At 36.1% G+C, this 22798-nt stretch overlaps 1 protein-coding gene and 1 long non-coding RNA gene across 4 annotated transcripts in view; one reads left to right on the top strand and one right to left on the bottom strand.

The window, feature by feature from the left end:
* Positions 1-934: 934 nt before the first annotated feature.
* Positions 935-6991, top strand: LOC123518631. The gene is made up of 2 exons (XR_006678850.1): positions 935-1468; positions 5988-6991. It is a non-coding gene; the product is annotated as an uncharacterized LOC123518631 (long non-coding RNA).
* The window catches only part of LOC123518630 (trehalase-like), a 177180-nt gene continuing 161053 nt past the window's right edge, over positions 6672-22798 (bottom strand). For all 3 annotated transcript variants that reach the window (XM_045279546.1, XM_045279545.1, XM_045279544.1), the window contains 5 exons: positions 21371-21504; positions 19138-19369; positions 13964-14089; positions 11897-12101; positions 6672-10303 (listed from right to left, as the gene is read on the bottom strand). In XM_045279546.1, the coding sequence (XP_045135481.1) occupies positions 10085-10303; positions 11897-12101; positions 13964-14089; positions 19138-19369; positions 21371-21504 (916 nt within the window). In that variant the 3' untranslated portion in view covers positions 6672-10084. The remainder of the gene's footprint in view (positions 10304-11896; positions 12102-13963; positions 14090-19137; positions 19370-21370; positions 21505-22798) is intronic.

Below are 22798 nucleotides of genomic sequence, written 5' to 3'. Positions count from 1 at the left end.
AAGCTTATCTTTACAGTACTGGCCCATGCTTTTGTCATGAAAATAACCCATAAATGGAAAAACTTCTACTTTTCACCTGAGGCTCGTGCCCCCCCAGGTTAAGAACCACTGACCTAAAAGGTTTGTAAGCACTTCATTTGATATTTAGTACCCCTCAGATGCATGTTGAATAATAATAGTTTGATATGTAGATTGATATAAAGATGGTTGTTGAAGAATATGAAGTCTTGACCAACGGCATGAGGCATTAGAATGGCTGGTCATGTTACAGTATTGTACCAGACAGTGTATGTGACAATGGATTGTTATTTAAGAATTGTTCCCTTCCAGTGAATAATTGAGACCTTGCTTGAATTTTTTTATTTATTTATTTATTTATTTATTTTTTTTTTTTCATGTAACATCATGAGCCATCTGTTTTAAGTATTTGGCATTCACAATCACTTACCAGTAAAGTTGCACTCAAGTAGGAATTTTTCTTATCCTAAGCAAATTTGAAAGGGGAGTGACCTGTGAAGAATGGGTGCCTGCAGTGCACTGTAGGTTTGTGTGAGCTGGTCACTGGGTGTTCAAATACGATAGTAATGATATATAGATTATATGAAAAAGAAATATATAGTGCAAAGACTTAACAAATCAAGAATTTCAAGTCAAAACGTGTGTGTGTGTGTGTGTGTGTATATATATATATATATATATATATATATATATATATATATATATATATATATATATATATATATATATTATTTTATCTTATTTATCTATTTATTTATTGTTATTTTTTTTTTTGAGGGACGCCCCAAAATAGATTTCGTCTTGGGCGGCCGCCCACATTGACCAAAGCAAGAACCATCCCTGCGATATTTTGTAATTTTGACAACATCAACGATCACATCATCGCAAGCGTGTCAGTGTGTGGCATGAGAGAGGATAAGACAGTATAGCGTGATGCTGGAGTGCAATACACTTCTGAGAAGAGTATGCTGAACACAAAGTGGAATACGCATTGATGTGATGCTCTACACATCCCGCGATTCTATTCATTATTGAAACATTGTATAAACTGTGTGTGAAGCAGTGTTACGTTACATATCTGGAATTGTTAAGAAATTGCAATGCACATCGATCGTAGTACAGGCTCTGATTTCAGGTGTTTATGGCTCAACTATTATGTAGAGAAAAGTGATAGCCCAAACTTAGGTTAAAATATCGTGAATATTAAAAATAAAATACCTCATGTCATCCTCCGCGGCCTCCGGCCTCTGAGCGTCCTAGTCCTACTCCGAGGCTCCGATACCTGGCAGCTCACGAGTCGAGCAGCTCGGGGCTCCACGTGTCCATCTTTACTCTGCCCTATCCAGTACCTAATCTGTTGGCCGCGGTGGGGTTTCTCTCCCAGCACCGCTGTACGGTCATTCGCCTCACATGCGCATTCCTAAGAAAGAATAACAACTTCATAAGCAACGTGAGTACGAGAGTGTAAACAAGAGAAATATTTCATATTCTTTTCTCACTAGATAAATAATGTCTGGATATGTAAATTTGCAGTTTCGGTTTATTTTGTTAGTATGACTTGTTAGATATTATGGGACTTCTTGGTTTAGATAATGTCTGCTTGATTACAAGTGAATAGGGTGAACAATTACAAGAAGTCCTGTGTTTATCAAATATGGCCGTTTGTCTCCTTAAACTGTTTTTTATAGTAAATGCGAACTTTGCTCTGTTCTGGTTTCCCCGACCAACTAGCCTAAACCAAAAGAAATATAATGTAGGTAAAAGGTGGGTTCACACGTGTCAATGTGCGTCTGAAATTGCTAGAAGTATCGACTGAGTCCTTCTAGTCGGAAAACGCTCACACATAGCGATTGGGAAGTATCAGCTGGTTGGCGGGAAGGGAATTTAAACAAACAGCTACCCAAAAACATGTCTTCCTCTGGTGACGATGACTATTGCCATCACAAGTATTTAATCCTCGCTTCTAACAACACCGTACATAGAGGGAAGCAGTCATCGAAGAGTGCCAGCCATTTCATCGAACACCGATTTGGTAAGCCATTTTTGCTGTAGAATTCACTTAAAGGGTCCCAAATATGCTCTTTTACCCCCTCCAATTCTAAAATCTTCTCTACATCACCACCACATTTTCATAATTTTCTCCGTGACGTCACAACGTAAACAAAATCGCAAATATACTGAACAAGACCAGCATGGCCAATCTAGCCTTTAAACTGACCCTAATCTGACCTAACCTGAACCTAATCTAACATTCTTGCAGGCGTGATGAGTTTATAAAATATAAAGAAAAACAATATATATATATATATATATATATATATATATATATATATATATATATATATATATATATATATATATATATATATATATATATATATATATATATATATATATATATATATATATATATATATATATATATATATATATATATATATATATATATATATATATATATATATATATATATATATATATATATATATATATATATATATATATATATATATATATATATATATATATATATATATATATATATATATATATATATATATATATATATATATATATATATATATATATATATATATATATATATATATATATATATATATATATATATATATATATATATATATATATATATATATATATATATATATATATATATATATATATATATATATATATATATATATATATATATATATATATATATATATATATATATATATATATATATATATATATATATATATATATATATATATATATATATATATATATATATATATATATATATATATATATATATATATATATATATATATATATATATATATATATATATATATATATATATATATATATATATATATATATATATATATATATATATATATATATATATATATATATATATATATATATATATATATATATATATATATATATATATATATATATATATATATATATATATATATATATATATATATATATATATATATATATATATATATATATATATATATATATATATATATATATATATATATATATATATATATATATATATATATATATATATATATATATATATATATATATATATATATATATATATATATATATATATATATATATATATATATATATATATATATATATATATATATATATATATATATATATATATATATATATATATATATATATATATATATATATATATATATATATATATATATATATATATATATATATATATATATATATATATATATTTATTTATTTATTTATATATTATATCCTATAAAAAAGAAAAAAAGATCCTTCAAAACTTAGGAGTAGCTACTAGCTACTGTGAGTATACTGACACATGCACATAGTCATGTCATGAGTTACTTACAAGTGCTAGGTAATAGTAAACATTAACCATGAATAATTACAGGATCATGTCAGTTAACCTACTCACGGCAGAGTTTGCTATTCTTTATAAGAAGATTATTGAATTTGTTATTCTTTTTATGGGAATGATTCAGTTTTCTGTTCTTGACATGAAGTACTGCCTCCCCGCCCCTCCCCACCACATAGACATGGTGGGGTGCAGATGTGTTTTGTTGTCTCCTGCAGTTCTTCTCTCGGTTTAGTTAGCTTGGCACTTTATATTAGGATAGTGCCGTTTGTTTACCTAAATGTATTCATGATATTTTTAGGGCGGTTTGGGGTTTCAGTGTGTGATTGCTTTTTTGGCGACTTGTGTGTTTTTGTTTTGATATCATGGCGGGTGGTAAAAGATCTCGGACCTCTAGGGGTCCAAAAATGTGATGTAGCAGCAGCTCCTATCCATGTGGTAGCAAGTCAGTAGTTGGGCTGTAGGTTCTATTACATAGGTATGACATTTTTTATCAGTGGTATCATGAATGAAGGCCTACACTGGTTTGTCTAACATCCTTATTGAGGACATTCTTAAATTAGAAGAAAGCAGGATCAGATTTTGCTGTTCTAATTGCAATGCTAAAGGTGTTCCGGTATCTTCTAATGAAAGTGTTGGACAAGTACAGGCTCTTAATGATATGGTAAATAGCTTGTTTATCACAGTTGCTGACTTGGGCAGTTGGATTTTGCCATAGTTATCGAGCTCAGGGAAGTTAAAGGCTACCAGCCTTGTTTCTAACAAAGGTACCTGACCCTTGCTGTATGATCCTTATTCTAATCACAATTTCTGTTGCCCTTGACTGATTTCATCTCTTACGGAAAAAAACAGTGTGACTAATAAACAAGAGCTTTAAGAGTATCAGCTTCACAACTTGTGTGAATGCATGGTAGATCTGTTCCTGGATATATGAATACAGGAATGTAAATCAGTACATATATGAAAACAGCTTTTAAACCAGCTAAGGTTCATAAAGGCTAACCAGTTAACAGTAGCTTTAAAATTTGATTAATTATTGAAATGTTTGGTATCAAAGTACTGAAGTTTTCATATTTTACTCAGATTTCCTACTTAGGTAGGGTTTTCTCAACCTAAAAAGGTGATGCCTCCAACCACAACTTCATGATGCAGATCAGGGCCGTTTCTAGCTTTGTGGGGGCCCTAGGCAAGATGCTGTTTGGGGGGCCCTAGATTTCAGTTTTTCGTTGGAGCCCCTGGGTGACTTAGGAAATTAAATTTTCCAAGCTCCCCAGGGGGCCCCCTGGTGGCCTGGGGGCCCTAGGCAATCACCTTGTCCGCCTATAGCTAGAAACGGCCCTGATGCAGATTTCACATTTCGTTGGTTAATGTGACAACACCATGATGTAGTGTAGAACTACCATCAAAACTTAAGATCTATGACAATAGTATTGTCAACTTGGCTAACAACTGAAAGACGACACCAAAAAGATTATAATTGATACCCAACACAACTCAACCAAGAACACAATGACCACAGTACAAACAGGCAAGAAATCTGTTTATTGAAATCATACAGAATCTGATCCAATTTAGATGGTGTGTAGATGTAGCAACAGATTCAGCAGACACAGCATATTCTGGCAACTGGTTCCAAGTGTCAATGACTTTCATGGAAAAGAAATGTCCCTGATATCCATGTTATGGCATAGAACAAACTGCTTGAGAGATTGCCCCTTAGTATTCCTTACCATATTTCTGACTGCTGTTCTCTCAAATCTTTGCTTACAACTCCACCTTGGATGATTCTGGGCTTGTCCCTCCCTCTCCTCCTCCCTCTGACTATTTCATGCCTTCAGTTAAAATTCTTCGCAATGATGTTCTCTATGCCCTCACTGGCCTAGATCCTTGGAAGGCTTATGGACGTGATAGGGTCCTTCCTATTGTTCTCAAAAACTGTACCTCCATACTTACACCTTGGTTGGCTAAACTCTTCCAACTTTGTCTATTGACTTCTACCTTTCTTTCTTGCTGGAAGTTTGCCTATATTCAGCCTATATTCAGTGATTGTTCTAATCCCTCAAACTACTGTCCTATAGCTTTAAATTCTTGCTTGTCTAAAGTTTTTGAATCAGTCCTCAGTAGGAAGATTCATAAATATCTGTCGATTCAAAATCTTCTATGCAATCGCTAGTATATGGCTCCCATCAAGGTTGCTAAACTGGTGATCTGGGTTTCTTTACTGAGTTTTGATCATCCTATTTTAGAGATTTTGGTGAAACTTTTGCTGCTGCCTTAGACATATCAAAGGTTTTAATAGTCTCGCACAAAGCTTTGATCTCAAAACTATCCTCTTACAGAACTTTATCTCAAGTCTTCTTTCTGATCATTCTATTGCTGCTGAGGTAGACAGTCACTGTTCTTAAAAGTGGTGTTTCTCAGGGTTCTATCCTGCCACCCACTCTCTTCCTATTATTCATTAATGATGTTCTAAACCAAACTTCTTGCCCTATCCACTTCTAAGCTGATGATATCCCCCACTCTACACCTTTCCATGTCTTTTCAGAGACGACCAACCCTTCTAGAAGTTAACAGTTCCCACAGGGACACCAGAGAATGCCAAATGCCTAACTTTGATCTTTCTAAGATTTCTGATTGGGGCAGGTGAGGTGAGGCACTTCTGTGTTGTGATTAGTTGTGATGACAAATATGGTGGCTCAAACAAACATCTTGCAGAATCTCATGACTCCCAAGACTTGTCAAAGCAATTTGGAAATAATATTTTTTTTTAGTTTTTCACATTTGTAAGAAAATTCTTATTTTCCATTTCCCTTTGTGTGGAATGAACAGTAGTATTTTTTCCAAGATGCTTTGCTGCTGTAGTTTTCTTTATGTCTATAACATATAATATGGTTTGGCATTTTAACACCACAATCATTATACATTTCAGTGTACTGAAAAAAAAAGCACAAGAAATACTGTTTACAGTGTGGTACCATGAGAACAACTGGCACTGTGTGATGCCATCTCACACAAAAGCCACCAACACTGTTCATGGAGCAAGACAAAATTTGTTAAAAAAATTTGGTTCGTCTATGGATTTGTTCATGGACATTTGTGAACCAAGGTTCCACTGTACATATTGTAGTTGAATAGTGTGGATGCTGATACAGACAAAAAATTTTGTCCATCTTTTCTAGCATAGCTTATGTGTATTCAGTGGGGATGATTTTGTAAGGATATCCAGAAGTCCAGAAAATGATTTATTTTATTCTAACATTCTCCCAGTGTACACACAGCAATAGTACATAATGATACAACAAGAGTTGACATTAATATGATATATGCACTATAATATAACAAATAATGTCAACTCTCTGAGGCAGCAGCAAGTATCCTTCTTAATACTTTTTATATGATGCAAGAAAAAAAGTCTGGCTATAAGTGAAAAAGTATACATTAATTTAGCTTGTAGTATTCAGAAGTATTGATGAACTATGCATTTATAAACTTTATCTTATATGATAAAGATAAAGATTTTACAGTCCACATTTATTAGAATAAAAGAATCCACATTTATTAGAATAAAAGAATATGTAACTAATTTTTAAGAAAGCGATCATAACTAAAGTTTCTGCAGTAAGTCTTCTAGTTAGTCATAACTTCAAGAATCAGAGAGGATGTTACCCTGCTGCTGTCCCAGTGATGCCACGACCACAAGACTATATAAAGTTAGCATATAATGTACAGGAAACTAACACAGCCAGACTCATGGAGAGTTGTAAATAGAATTGTGCAAGTTTATTGTTTATAATCAGTTTGCTCATCTTAATTATTCAGATTATTATTACTACATTAAGAGGTGTTGATTGAAATACAAAATTACCGAATTACAAAAAAATTATTACTTTATTGAGGGCGTAAAGTTTTCCAATTTAGTGTTGGTGATACAAGTAGCAAAATTAAACTTGCCATTTCTCCATTCCAGAGCCTCTCTACTGTCTTAAAAGCTTAAAAATGTAACTTCCACTAAAATATCACAATAACTTCAATGTTAAGATAAACGCCATCTCAGTAATACAAAACAGTGCAATCCAAAACACACTAGGAAAAATTTATATACTCTGACTACTGTTGTGGTCTGTTTTAGGAAATATTCAAGATTCCAAGGTGAGGCCTACACAATTATTTTCATCTTTTCTAGTAACCAGGAAATATGCAGAGTGGTTTATCAAGTGCATCATAGTATTATGAATGCTACTAATTGCATTTATTCCAGGGATTCCAGTTCCTTGGACTACAAAATATTACAACAAATGGGAGAGGACACAAGGAATCAGAGGAAATTGAAATTGTACATTTGTCTGAATTACAAATATCCATATTTTGAACAGGACTGATGTGGGTTGACCTTTAGACTGAAGTGATGTTACCGAGTTACAGATTAATTCGTTTAAAAGATTGATAACACAACACATTCTCAAGTATAGCTTTCATAAAACAGAAAGTAATACTGAAAATAATATTAAAGTTTCAAATTAGTTTTTTTTTTCTAACTCATTATTCTTTGAAACACCACCTGGTTTAAAGAAAATATTTGGTGAATGACAGGTTGAATTGTGATATGAAAGAAAAGCCTCTTCCCTATCAAATGGTCTTTGGTAAATCACTCACCATGCCTCAATCTTAGTCCTTGAGGCTTGTGAGTGAGTTAACTTAAGCAACTATCACAAGAGAAGCTAAATAATGTCACCCCTTTGTGTATATTTGATTGAGGTCCTGTGAGGGCATGAGATGTTAATAATGAATCTTCTATGTCCATGTTACAATGGCTGTTTGGTAATATATTGTGTACCAAACATACAAAATAAATGTTACAGTAACACATTTGGATAAAGCAGCTTTGTGGCTGATAAGTTGTCAACATCAATACTAAACTAAGGTGAATGAAATAATCAAAACAAATTGACTAGATACATCCCATGCCACACATGAAAGCCAAAATGAGGCTTCATTTCTTAATGAAGTAATGACTTGTCCACTATCTCACAGGTAAGAGCCTGTCTAACCTTAACATACCAAAGCAGATGCTGTGCACATGGATCATCCTCTAAAGAATTTCCTACATTTTTCAACAAATTAGCATCACATCCAGAGATCAAAACAACTTTGCACGCCTTACATAAAAGTATATAGTATATAAACAAAAGATATACAATACTCATTATCATAAATCTGTTTGGACAAGAGAAAGTAAGTCCAATCTTAAAAGAAAACTAGTCCAAAGGACTTGGTATTCTTACAGAATACCATGTTTAAAATAGGACTGTTTAAATGGAGAGAGAAAAAAAAAAAAATAAATAAAAATAAAAAAAAATAATAATAAAAATAAATAAATGAATAAAATTTTTTTTTATAGTGTATCAACCAAGTGTGAAAAAATATTTACATTCCAACCTAATAAAGAAAGTGTTATTTAGAATGACTACTTTCAAACTAACATTTTCATGCCCTCTCACCTCCCTCCAGTGCCAAAAAATGCATTTACAAGCCTGGTCTGGAGCACCCACATTAACACAGGCCTTGTGCTGCTCTATAACTGGCCCACAACATCCACATCACCATATTCTTATAGTCTGGACCTAGCAGTCAAAGATTAAACCTGGGATTTTCACATTGTGATTTATGAAGAATGCTAGAGGGTTGGTTAGGGAAGCTGTCTCATTTCAGTAAAATGAATAAGTAAACTTTGCCTGTATTCCTGTTTAGATGAGGCTGAAGAGTGCATTACCTTGTTGATTGATAACCTTGACATGATATCACTCCAAGAGTCTTTTTATATTGTACTTTACAATTCACAATCCCTAATTTCTTTTTAACTTGAAATTTATAATCCTTTAATTCATTAATTAAGTTTAATGATTCATTTTTCCTTTTTAGGTCACACTGTATAACACTTGTAGTGTACACAAGAACACAGCATCTCCTGTAGCCTCCCTCTATTGGATTTCTTTCAAAGCATACAGACACACCTTTCATATATTATTACTGACTAGTTGTGGGTAGTTTCGAACAGATAAAATTGATATCTAGAATAAACATAAGAAATCTACAAGGACATGTGCATTCTCACTTTGCTGTAGCTTTATTCAGTGTTTTGGAAATGATAGACTGTCCTTGAGACAGACTTGCATTTCTGTTATATATTTTGTTTATCAGTTCTTGCACAAAACCAAAGAAAACTACATTAGATGTAAGTGCCCCACCCAGAAAAGTTTAGCTTGTGTGAGATTGTATGGAGATGCAAGAATGCACACACGTTACTCAACAACCTTTTGAAATAAGAATTGACGATTTCTTTACAATCTGATAATATAAAATATTTACATTATATTAGGACAATTACCCACAAACACAGTTATGACAGAAAAGACGTCTCCACTATGCACACTATTGAAGAATTTTGAAAAAAACTCTTCCTAATCCATCTATCATGTAACACATGCACAACAATCATGAGTAACAGAGGCAGCATGTTGACCCGTCCCACCACACTTACCTACAGAACATCAACAGCACTATTCACATTTAGTAACATGTGAAAAGTTCCTCAGCTGTCTGAATGGTATAAAATGGACCACCAACATTAACATTTAAAGTGAGCTAAAAGAAGTGAGATCGAACTCCAAGGGAGAGTAAACCCATCAGGAGACCCAGTGTTAAGGACAGGGTTGGTGAGGCAGCAGAGTTGCCCTCAGTGGGAGTGAGGCGATCCCCAAATAGTTCCAGAAGACGCATTGCCACACCATTACTCCAACCAAAGCCTGGCTGGACTTCATATTCACCTCCGCCTCCAGCCTTACCCACAACTGTCACATTGTACTGAAAGACAAAAAGTTGCAGTAAGGCTTCTGTGTTAAGTAAAAACTTGAGTAGGTTAGTCGAGTACAATTCAATATCCACTAAACTATAGTAAACAGCCTCGTACGAAGATACCATAAAAAGTATTCATGAAGTTAAAAAAAAAATTTCTTAGTCATCAGTATTGGCTTCAAGATGATAATCATTGGCATTTCATGAATGGCGGCAGCTAGCCACTACTAGTAGTGGTGCCAAGATGTCTGTGTTGATGGCAAGATTAAATAATAATGTTGCCAGTGTGATAACACCGTAATGTATTAAGTTAAGCGACTCGAGTTTATGGCAAAAAGGAAAATGCTGAAAAGGCACGAAACGAATAAACTCCTCCAATCTCCTCCACCCTCAATTTTCTCGACTGACGATTGAAAGAACAATGTAGGCTCTTTGGGCTAAAAGACAAAACTGCTGGTGACATCTGGCAACTCTAAAAAAAACTTCCCATTAGTTGGCTTAGGTTAAAAGAAAATCTATGAATATGCAAAACTAAATGTTACTGACCCACAAAGACAGCAGAACACTGCACAAAATCTCTGGTAAAGTGAGTGTCATATCATCCATATTTTAGTGAATAACTTACATAAAACTACCCAATTAGGGAGTGTAATTGGTCCATGCAGTGATTATTTTTGTATGTACTGTATTTGTTTATTTTCAGGAAAATTGAGGCAACCTTTACACTAAGTCTGCTAGTGGCAAATTTAGCTTTCATCAGACCCCTCATTATGCTTGGATGCTCTGCTCTAATAAGTCTTTTAGAAAGATATGTGGGGAAAAAAATATCTATTATTATTACTGACACTGAGCATGTTGATTTTCAAAACAGAACAGTATTAGTTTGAGAAAACCATCTCTCTCTCTCTCTCTCTCTCTCTCTCTCTCTCTGTTTCATCAGAGGAAAGATAAAACCTTGATGGACTGTGATTTGTTCATATACATCCTCCCAGCAGTGACAATTATGATCTTTTCTTGTGTGTTATTGGTGACATACAGCAATACTATTCCCTTCAGTAAGCCTGGAGAATGATAGCTTTAGGCGTTCATGTGAGTGGGTGACCTGAGGGATACTAGTGAGTGAAGCAGATAAAGGTGGTTGGTTTTATGGGCCAGCAAGGCTGCGACATGCCACATAACTATTCAAATACAGGCTGAGAATGAGGAGAAAATTGGTTCACTTGAACACTTCACTATTTTTTGCTGAATTGTCATAAGTAACTCAGTTGGGAGGGACATCCAGGAGGAACGTTCCCACCCCTTAGGGATTAGAAAACCACGCCAAGCTCTTGTTGACACCTCACAGCTTTGTGAGTTGTGGGGTCCTTAACTGCAGTTTGAATCTTGGCCGTGGTCTGGGTTTTTAGTAAGAGCTTCCTTACTCAAGGTAACAGTTCCCTTACAGGTGGGCTTTCAAATAGGAGGTACCCAAAATACCTGGTCTTGAAGTAATTCCTGTGAAAAAAAAAAAAAAAAAAAAAAAAAAAAAAAACTGCATAATATATTCAAAGTTCCTGAATGTATTTTAAAAAGTGCAAGATCATAGTGACTCAGGTCTCATACCTTCTCAAACATGGCTTCTAGCTCTTGATATCCTTTCCAGTTGGTCCTAATCCATTTCTTAGCCAGTTCAAACGACAGTTCTTCAGCAGCATGGTGGATGTTGCGTGCCTCATACAGTCCCATAATTGCCAGGTGCTGCAGTGGTGCCCATGCATTTGGGAAGTCCCACTGCTGGCCACTGTCCTCTAGAGATGTGGGCATCCCGCTAGAAGAGTAATGCATCGTGTTTCATGCATCAACGGTCAGTAATATGTTTTATATTTCATTGTTATAGGAGACAACCTACTCTAGTATTTATTCTTGCAGATAGTGGGAAACTTAAAATTCACAAGTTTTTTTAAAAAGGAGGTGAGGACAATAAAATAGAAGTGTTATGATACCATTTAGAAGTGTTATAATACCATAAAAGTAACCTAGATTTTCTTTGTTAGCAGGCTGATATACAATATAAAGATGTGCAAAAATCCTTGCAAGTATGGAAATATTTAGAAAGAATGTGGCAACAGTGATGGAATGTATAATAATGAGAGAAATTTTTAACAAAAGATGAGGATGGCAGAAACATCAAGATCTGACAAGAATTAACAAATAAGAGAAGCAGAGTACTATTGTAATAGGTGGGAACTCATCTGACTGTGAGAGATGGATAATCATGATAGTGTTGTTGAAACTATAATCACCGTAGGTGTGTGTTAATGTGAAAATGATATTGGGTTATTGGTTATCCAATAATTATTTTCCCAAGTTATTGATTGATATGTAGCTATTGCAGATACTTCTGGTTCTAAACTAACTGGGAATAATTGATCATTTAGTTTTTGGAACATGAACTTGTTCAAGTTTTAAATGTTCAAAATCAAATGTAATTTTATTTAAAACTACTTTTCATTAGCAGAGACAAGACAAATTGAATTTGATATTTTTTAAAATTTCTCCAAAATCTTTTCTAGGAAAAGTTGAAAGTAAAGATCTGGATTTATTGACATTTTTTAAAATAGAAAATATTATCATTATAGCTAGTATATAATTTTTGGACTTACAGATGAAAATAAAGATCTGGATTTATTGACACTGAATATAAAGTATGAATATCTGTTACTGGATAGTGTATTTATTGTCAGTTATTGCTAATGATTTTGCTAATGATTTATATATAAGTTATCATGATTTTTATCTTCTTAAAAAAAAAAAAAAAAAAAAAAAATTCTTAATCCTAGGTATGATAATCACAGTGATCAGACCTAGAAATCATGTCCTCTACTGCCTCCTGATTGATCTACTCAAGTTCTTGCTAATGATGCTGAAAATCTTACAGAGAGAGAGTTCAGTCGGGCTTATGACAAAACATGTCATGCTTGTCACCAGACGACGCAGTCCACCCGCCATCCCCATCCCTCTCATTCACCTGGATGGTTTGGCATTGCCTTTGCTGTCTGCTATCACCATTCTTGGTGTGGAAATAGACGGCAGACTTTCCTTCACCAGCCATGTCAAAAAGACAGCTGCCAATGCTGCCAACAGGTTAAGTTGCGTCAGACGAGTGTCACACGTCATTGACGCTCAAAGGATGACCAATCTCTACACCGCCCATATCCGTCCGCTCAAATCCAATCCGTCATGGGGTATGCTCCTCTGACTTGGTCGTTCTGTCCCCCTTCCTTCCTTCCTTGGTCTCCTTGACAAGTTCCAAGACAGTGCCCGGCGGCTCATCTCTACCAAGGTTCTCCCAGACGAGCAAGCTCCCCTCCTACAACTTCTACAGCACGAGAGATGTGGCGGGTCTGTGTGCCACCTACAAGATCCACAAGAGAGAGAGAGAGAGAGAGAGAGAGAGAGAGAGAGAGAGAGAGAGAGAGAGAGAGAGAGAGAGAGAGAGAGAGAGAGAGAGAGAGAGAGAGAGAGAGCTGAATATGGTAAAGGTGTCATTTTCTATTTCTTGAAGTGAAGAGTTTAATAGATATATTGATCTTGATGGAAATGAAGGAAGAAAGTACTGATGAGGTAATAGAGAATCTTGATAACAGCTTCCTCTTAGAAATATGGTAGAAAATATCCTTTGAAACTCACCCAACATATTTAAAAACGCCCTTGTTTTCAAGATACTTTATGAGCTTCTCCATAGTCCTGGCTCGAGACCTCTCTGGACCATAGCACCCACTCCATATTGGGTGAAGATTGGACATGTAGAAGTACCTGTGTAGAGGAAACAGGTTGGATGGTCACAACCATGAACAGCTTGAGTAAATGTCATTTAAAATATATAAATTAGGGCTCTCTATAATTGAATACCACTGCTACTTACACTAGCATATAAAGGAAAATTGGCCATATCAATCCTATTCAAATCTGAAAAAGTTCAGAATGGTGGTCTTGCTGTTCTGACTAATGCCTCAACACTACATGGAAAAAGCTATGGATATTTATAAATTAAAGCTCTTTAATTTTTTTATGTGAGGATTTCATCAATACCGGTTCAAATGTGGGTATTGCGGTGAATGCCACACTTGACAAAATAAATTACCATGTCCCTTCCATAGGCAGGTAGCTGCGGTGGCGAGTGGTGTTTGTGGTTGGTGTCTGTGTGTGGTGCTTTTGAGTGTTAGTGAAGTGAAAGTGTGTACTGCAAGTGTTAGATTAGAGTGAAATAGTGGTTAGAATCAGTGTTTGTGAGTTAAAAGTATTTTAGTAGAGCGAGGAGACTAGGCTTGTAACCGTCAAGTTGACCTTGAAAGAGTATTAGTTGACCTCACTTAGGCCCCCCACCACTGCGGTTCCCCCACCCCACTGTCACCAAGTATTTTTATTTGTTTGTTTGCTATGTATAGTGCTCTTGTGAGTTAACAGATTGTAAATTAGTATGGCGGTAGCTACTGAGGTATATCAGAGTGTGATTGAGTGCGTGAAAGTGTTGAGGTGGGATTGGGCGAGTTTGTTGTGTGTGAGATGTGTGGGCATGACAGGAAAGTCATTGACTTTTCTGAGTGTATGGTGTGTAGGCTCAAGAGCGAGAATTTAGTTCTTTCTCTTGGGCACCGAGAATTGCGAGAGGAAATGAGAAAGCTAAGTGAGGGGAAAAGTGCGAACGAAGTTCTCATCTTTGAGTTGAAGGAGGAGGTTAAGAGGCTTGGGGAGGCAGTGGAAAAAAATTAGGCAGGAGATCAGTGTTAGGCCGAAGGTTGGACCTTCTGAGGGCGACAGGGTGGCTTGGCCCTCTGTCGGGAAGAGCAGAGTGGGGAAGAGGGAGCAGGCGAGCCAGACTGGGAAAGATAGTAGTCAGGATGGGCAGAGATGGCAGGTTGCGAGGGAAGGAAAGCGGAGGCAGTTAGGGAGGATAGGACTAAACCTGTTGAGTGTGAAAATAGGTTCGGTTTGTTGGAGGGGGAGAGAGAGAGTGAGAGTGGAGTGAATGAAGTGGTTGTGGTGAGTGAAAGGAGAAAGAAGGGGGTAGAGGAGAGGAGGAGGAGGGTTGTGCCTAGCACACCTCAGGTGTGTGTGGTGGGTGACTCTCAGGTTAGGTATTTAGATAGCACTTTCTGTGGGAAAGACAGGGATAGGAGGACGAACGTGTGTATGCCTGGTGCAGGTGTGAAGGCAGTGAGTGAGGAGGTGCAGAAGAGGGTTGGGGGGATGGAGAGGGAGGGTGTAGTAGTTTTGCACGTAGGTGGGAACGATGTCAGAGCAGGTGGGTCGGAGGAGTTAGTGGCAAGATTTCGGGAAATGTTAGGCAAGATAAGGGAGAGTGGTAGGAGGTGTGTAGTGTCAGGAATCTTGCCTCGTGTGTATGTTAGCAGGAATGGTTGTCTAGAGCCATTGGTGTGAATGATCGGGTAAAAGGGATGTGTAAGGATGTGGGTGTCAGCTTTGTGGATGTATGGGATAGGTTCTATGGGCGAAGGGATTTGTATGCTAGGGATGGTGTGCATCTGAGTAGGAAGGGTGTGGATGTGCTGAGTGGATGTCTGGAGGGGAGTTGGGATGGAGTGTAGGGGTGAGGTAGCAAATGCATTCCAGAAGAAAGATGTTAGACATAAATTAGATAGGATAAACAGAGATAGTGAAAAGATTAGGAAAGATTTCCAGGTGCAAATAGGAGAGAATAAGATTAGGATTCCAAATAAGGAGACAGCATCTAGGAAGGTAGCAGGACTTAAATGTTTTTATGTAAATGCCAGGAGTCTTAGGAACAAGAAGGACGAGTTATCTAGTTATATAGTTGAGGAGGACTTAGATGTTGTATGTGTCACAGAGGCATGGGTAAATGAGGAAAAGTTTAGGAAAATAGGAAAGAATATGAAGTAGATGGATACATTATGTATTTACACCAGAGAATTGGTAGGATAGGTGGAGGAGTAGTTATTTATGTAAAAAATCCTTCATTTCCAGTCAGGTTAATGGTATTAAGGTAGATAACAGAGTAGAGTCCTTATGGCTGGATGTTAGAGTAAACAAAAGTAAGGTTATTAGAGTAGGAGCTTTTATAGACCACCTAACCAGTCAGCAGATGTAGACAACCTTATGGTAGATGAGATAAATAGGGGTGTACTAGTCAGACAATTATCTTAGGGATTTTAATCTTAAGTCAGTAAACTGGGAGAGGATGGTAGGAGATGCTAGTGAAAATAAGTTTATGGAAAGTTTTCAGGATAACTATTTAGTGCAGATGGTAGATAAACCTACTAGGGGAGGAAGGTTTTAGACATAGTACTAACAAATATTGAGCATTGTTTAAAGGAAGTTGAGGTAGGAGAGACTTTAGCAAACAGTGACCATCATATAATTAGATTTATCATTAATTCCAGTAGGGATAATATAGTGAATAAGACTAGAGTCCCAAACTATCAGAAAGGCAATTATGGTAGGTTACGTCAGTTATTAGGAGAGGTAAACTGGGAAGATAGTTTTGGAAATAAAACTGCACAGGAGATGTGGGATATTTTTAAGGTTGTAGTAAAGGGTATAGTGATGCAGTGTATCCCTTACAAAGATATAAGGCAGAGAAACAGGAAGCCATTATGGTGGACTCATGAGATAGGTAGCCAGATCAGAGAGAAGAAGAGGGCATATAGAGAGTTGCAGAAAAGTGGGAAGATGTAGATTTGATTAGGTACAGACAGGTCAGAGATGATTTGAGTAAGGTTATAAAAAAAGTAAAAGGCAGGCAGAGATAAAACTAGCTAGAGCTGGGAGTAAAGATCCCAAAAATTATATAGTTATTACAAGGTCAGTGATAAAAGAAATAAGGATAGGATTGGACCACTCAGAAAAGATGGTGTAGTAGTGGATCAAAATGAAGACATAGTAGAATTATTGAATGAACAATTTTCTTCAGTATTTACTAGGAAAGAATAGGAAATCCTGTTACAAACAGTGCGACGAGTAGTTTAAGAGCTTTAGAAAATATTGATATAAAACCGGGAATTATTAGGAAATTTATTCTTGAACTAGACGATAGGAAAGCTAGTGGTCCTGATGAGCTACATGCCAGAGTACTTAGGGAGGGTGTAGATTTCAGTAAGTTAATCTTTGAAAGATCACTTAGGTTTGCTGAGATACCTCAGGACTGGAAGTTAGCTAATGTTACTCCAATATTTAAAAAGGTAGGAAGGATGATGCGAATAATTATAGACCGATCAGTTTAACTAGTATAGTATGTAAGATACTAGAGAAAATCATTAAGGGTAGTATTTGGGAGCATTTAAATGAGAATAGATTAATTAGAGATACCCAACATGGCTTTAGATCAGGGAGGTCCTGTCTTACAAATTTGCTCGATATCTTAGAATATATTACCAAGGAGTTAGATGATGGAAATAGCATAGATGTTATATATCTAGATTTTAGCAAGGCGTTTGATAAGGTACCGCATAGGAGGCTAGTGTACAAATTGAGACTACATGGGATAGGGGGTAGGTTAGTTGATTGGATTAGTGAATGGCTTTCTGATAGGAAACAGAGAGTAGTATTAAATGGGGCAATGTCTGAGTGGAAGGAAGTGGTTAGTGGGTACCCCAAGGATCAGTGCTAGGACCTCTTCTTTTCTTGGTGTACATTAACGATTTAGATATAGGAATTAGTAGCAAAGTATCAAAGTTTGCAGATGATACTAAGATAGCATGTGCAGTACAGGGTGAAAAGGACAATTACAGAATACAACGAGACCTGGACAGGCTGATAGCATGGGCAGACAGGTGGCAGATGGAGTTTAATTCTAAAAAGTGTCAGGTTATGCATTTAGGTAAAGACAACACAAACTTTAGCTATGAGATGGAGGGATGTTGGCTAGAGGCAGTAGAGGAGGAAAGGATTTAGGAGTAGTGATAGACAGGACTATGAAATTTTCAAAGCAATGTTTAGAAGCAAGAAATAGGGCAAATAGGATCCTGGGTTTTATAAATAGAAATGTTAGTTATAAAAGTAAGGAAGTGGTGCGTAGCTTATATAATTCCTATGTTAGGCCCCATTTAGAGTATTGCATACAGGCCTGGTCACCCCATTATAGGCAGGATATCAACATGTTAGAAGCAGTTCAGAGAAGAGCAACTAGGATGATACCAGCATTAAAGCGCCTGGAGTATAGAGATAGATTAAAGGAATTAAACATGTTTTCATTTGAGAGGAGATGTATAAGAGGGATATGATAGAGTTATTTAAAATGTTCTCAGATACAAACTACATAGATGTGAGATCTTTCTTTACCTTAGAGGAGGGACGTAGGACTAGAAATCATGGTAGGAAGATTAGAAAGCAAGGCTGCAGGTTAGATATAAGAAAATATTTCTTTAGTCATAGGGTGGTACACTTCTGGAATGCATTGCCAGAGAGGGTTGTAAATAGCACTAGTTTGACAATGTTTAAAAACAGATTAGATAAGCACTTAAATTTATTAGATTTATAATTATGTATAGCGCTGCATGATATTTTATACGAAATTTACTATAGTTAAACAAGACATGATCCCCTTGTATGAGGATCACAGATTGTAGAGGATTTCACTGCAGGACTTAGCCCTGTTCATGGGCCAAATATTTAGAATTAGTATATAATGTATTGTGTACTTGTAAGTGTATCTTTAAGTACTGATGACGAGGTCGCTGTGCGACTGATACAGGATAACCTAGATGGGCCCTGGTGGCCCTTTGTTATCCTATTATTTACGTTATGTTATGTTGTTATGTTATGTATATTAGTTACAATTCCAAAACTTAAATAAAATGTCTAAGTTAATAGCTGGTGTTACTAACCTCCTCCTGCTCTTGGCATTTAAATCATAGTCGTACCACACTCCATCAATCTGATCCCAGAATATCTTGCTCATGGTGTCATTCTTTTCCTTAGCAATGCGAGCATACTCTCGTTCCTTGGTGTGCATTCCAAGGCGATTGTAGAAGTAGCTGAGGGTTCGAGCATTCACACATAGTAGGCTGTTCAGGTCCACTGGTACAATTGAGGTCACATTGGTGTCCTTCATTGTGCCTGGAATAAAATTGGGTATTAATTACAGTAACTTCTATCAATGTGACCCTTGTTTCCACCTACTGGCACACCATAACACCCTACTTTTAATGGTTTGGAACTTTAAACAAGTTAATTAAGCACTCCACAAAAATATATTGAATATTAACATTTAGAAATCAGATAAAAATCTAAATTTCATCTATGTTAGTAAAAGAACTTTGATATACTTTTCAATCCCTAGAGCAGCAAGCACTCTGCCACAACACCTGCATTCATTCTTTGTTATGCTCACTCTCCCTCAGCTGCCTGATGGTAAATCCAACATAAAGCATAGTTGTGATAACTGATACTGATATAATTTCAGTATAGTTCTCTGTCCATTCAGTTTATACCTGTTGGTAGCATTTATTAAGTGTGGATTTTTGCCTAATTTTTGACCACATGAAGGACCTCAGTATAAATTGATCTATCATAGCTCTACTGATTATCATGTCCTGTTAGAATTTTATAATTTTCCACAAGATTAATATTTCATAACTAGAAGAATGTGTGGAAAATGTTGGCTTTACACATTTGAACAATGAATTTGAAAGTTTTGAACTCAAAGAGATAGAATAGACAAGGAATAGCATATGAATTTCTACCAATAAAGTCATAAAGCTTAGTGGTTTGCTCAAACTTATCTGTCAACTCTTCATGGCACTCTTTTCTAAGTAAACATATTTCTAAACTCATACTGTGTCTCTTTTGCTATAACAGGTAGTGTGGGTTATCTACTATGGACCGACATATTTCCTCCTCGAGTTAAATATTCTTCACAGAGGATCTCTACTGTCAGTTTATGTAGTGACTGGTGTTTCCAAACAAAATTTACTGAAAGTGCAGCCATGAGAAGGAGAAGCTAGAAATGAAAGTCTTGATAGCACATAAAGTTATCCCATGCCTTCTATTATTATTCCTACTAAAATACAAGGACAGTGAAGGATAGGTTCCTCAGTTTTCATGTAAAAAAATAAATGAACAAATAACAATTTTAGGCTACCTGTGTAGTATGTACAACATAATTATACAAGATAATTGTAAGAATCCTTATATATTATAATATATGAACACTTACATGGACACAAAGTAGCTACATACTTACATAGAAAAGTAACCATTAAGTTTACTGCCAATGTCTAGTACCTTACTGTACACAATCTGTCTTGTCCAGACCATCTTCCTGCACCTGGTCTCAGAGGTCAACACTGTATCAAACCAATGAGAAAAAAAAAAAAAAAAAAAAAAAAAAAAAATCACATCTGCCTCACCACTGTTGATCCTTGGGGTTCCATCTAGTGCTTTCTCCACCTCATAAGCCCCAGCCAGCACTAACAGCAAAACCAGAATAGAAGACTTTCTGCGAGCGGCACACCGACAGGCGAAGTAAAGGATAAGAATGTACACGCCAACTGGAAGTGCATGCAGGACAAGTTATAGACAAAAGGACAGCAGTGGACTTGTGGCCACATGTTCAAACGTGCACAAACCCACACATCAGCCATGTGTATATTTACATAGTGCATGTTTTATAAGCAACAAAATTTGTATGGAGCAGACAAGAATGATGATTAGCAAGGAATGCAAGAGCAAGCTTTATAGTTGAAGGTAGTACACTTCAACCCAACAGTTAAGTAGTGCATAAAGTACTATAAGATGTGTAGGTTGTCTGATTATTTGGTAGTTGTATTGCTTGTATGTAGTCTACACTACATCCAAACTGTCAAAATGTGTAGAATTTTACACTCCACACAAGGCTTGCATGCACAACACATATGTACAGTTGCTGTTACTACTTCATGCAACATGTCATGCAACACAAATACAGGTTTTCTCATGCAGTGTAAAGTTCCTTACTGGTCAGGCCGGTATCAAGTTCCCCATCCATGGATGCTGAGGACTGCTGAGGTCACTGAAATCATCCCTCTGAACATAGAACAGAGATGATGATTTCTGTCTGTACCTGCAAAATCCACTAACCATTATTTGTTTCATTGTTGACGAACCACCGGGTAGAGTAATCCCAGCCACTCTCGGCACCAGACTTCAGTTCCACATACAATCGTTGCTTTTCTTCCTCAGTCGCAAGATCTTGTGCTAACATGTAATCCTCCCTGAGAAAAAGTTAACGATTATTTAGCATCCATCCTTTATTTCAGTATTTTACAATTAATTTAGTTTGGTGTCCTTGCAGTTCTGGTGTGATGTGCTGCCCTGACTGGCCACACCAACAATCTAATCTGTATATGTATATATCAAATAACAAGGACGGTCTTTACTACGACTCATGTCAGGTCTCTGAAGTCATATTTTATCTCCAGTCAATGTGTTCATTCATTCATATTACACACACACACATGGAGTAGAACTAGAAAAAGTAAAAAAGGAAAAGGACTTGGGAGTGACGATGGAAGAAAATAATCAACCAGTAAGCCATATTGATAGAATTTTCAGAGAGACGTATAATTTGCTAAGGAATATTGGAATAGCATTTCACTATATGGACAAGGAAATGATGAAGAAATTGATAAGTACTAAAATAAGACCTAGATTGGAATATGCAGGAGTTGTGTGGACTCCCCATAAAAAGAAACACATAAGAAAATTAGAGACTACAAAAATGGCTACAAGAATGGTTCCAGAATTCAAAGGGATGACATATGAGGAGAGACTAAAGGCTATGGATCTACCAACCATGGAGCAGAGAAGAGAGAGAGGGGATCTGATACAAGTTTATAAATTGATTAATGGAATGGATGAAGTGGATAATGAGAAACTGATCCTGAGAGAAGAATATGACTTTAAAAGCACAAGATCGCATAGTAAGAAACTAAGGAAGGGACGATGTCTGAGAGATGTTAAAAAATATAGTTTCCCACAAAGATGTGTTGAGACTTGGAACAGTTTGAGTGAGGAAGTGGTGTCAGCAAAGAGTGTACATAGTTTTAAAGAAAAATTGGATAAGTGTAGATATGGAGACGGGACCACACGAGCATAAAGCCCAGGCCCTGTAAAACTACAACTAGGTAAATACAGACACACACACACACACACACACACACACACACACACACACACACACACACACACACACACACACACACACACACACACACCAAATTCAAAATATGCCGATGAGTCCCAAGGAGCAAAACCAAAAGTAGCCATTCAAAATATGAGTCCATCATCAACAGGGGCAACAATGCAAGGTAGATTGGTAATGTTAGAGAAGAAATTTGAGGAGTTGGTGAAGAAGTTAAAAGTTCAAAGGGGTGAGGATGAGCAAGATAGAGAATTCTGCAAGGCTTTGAAGGAAAGAGTCAGGAGATTGGAGGAAAATGAAAAATGATTGGTGGATGAGAATGCACACTTGAGAGAGGAGGTTGAAAAATACAAGAGACGGTTGGA

Source organism: Portunus trituberculatus, chromosome 44 (assembly GCF_017591435.1).
Source record: "Portunus trituberculatus isolate SZX2019 chromosome 44, ASM1759143v1, whole genome shotgun sequence".
Lineage (NCBI taxonomy): Eukaryota > Metazoa > Arthropoda > Malacostraca > Decapoda > Portunidae > Portunus > Portunus trituberculatus.
This window is presented reverse-complemented; position numbering and strand designations above follow the sequence as displayed.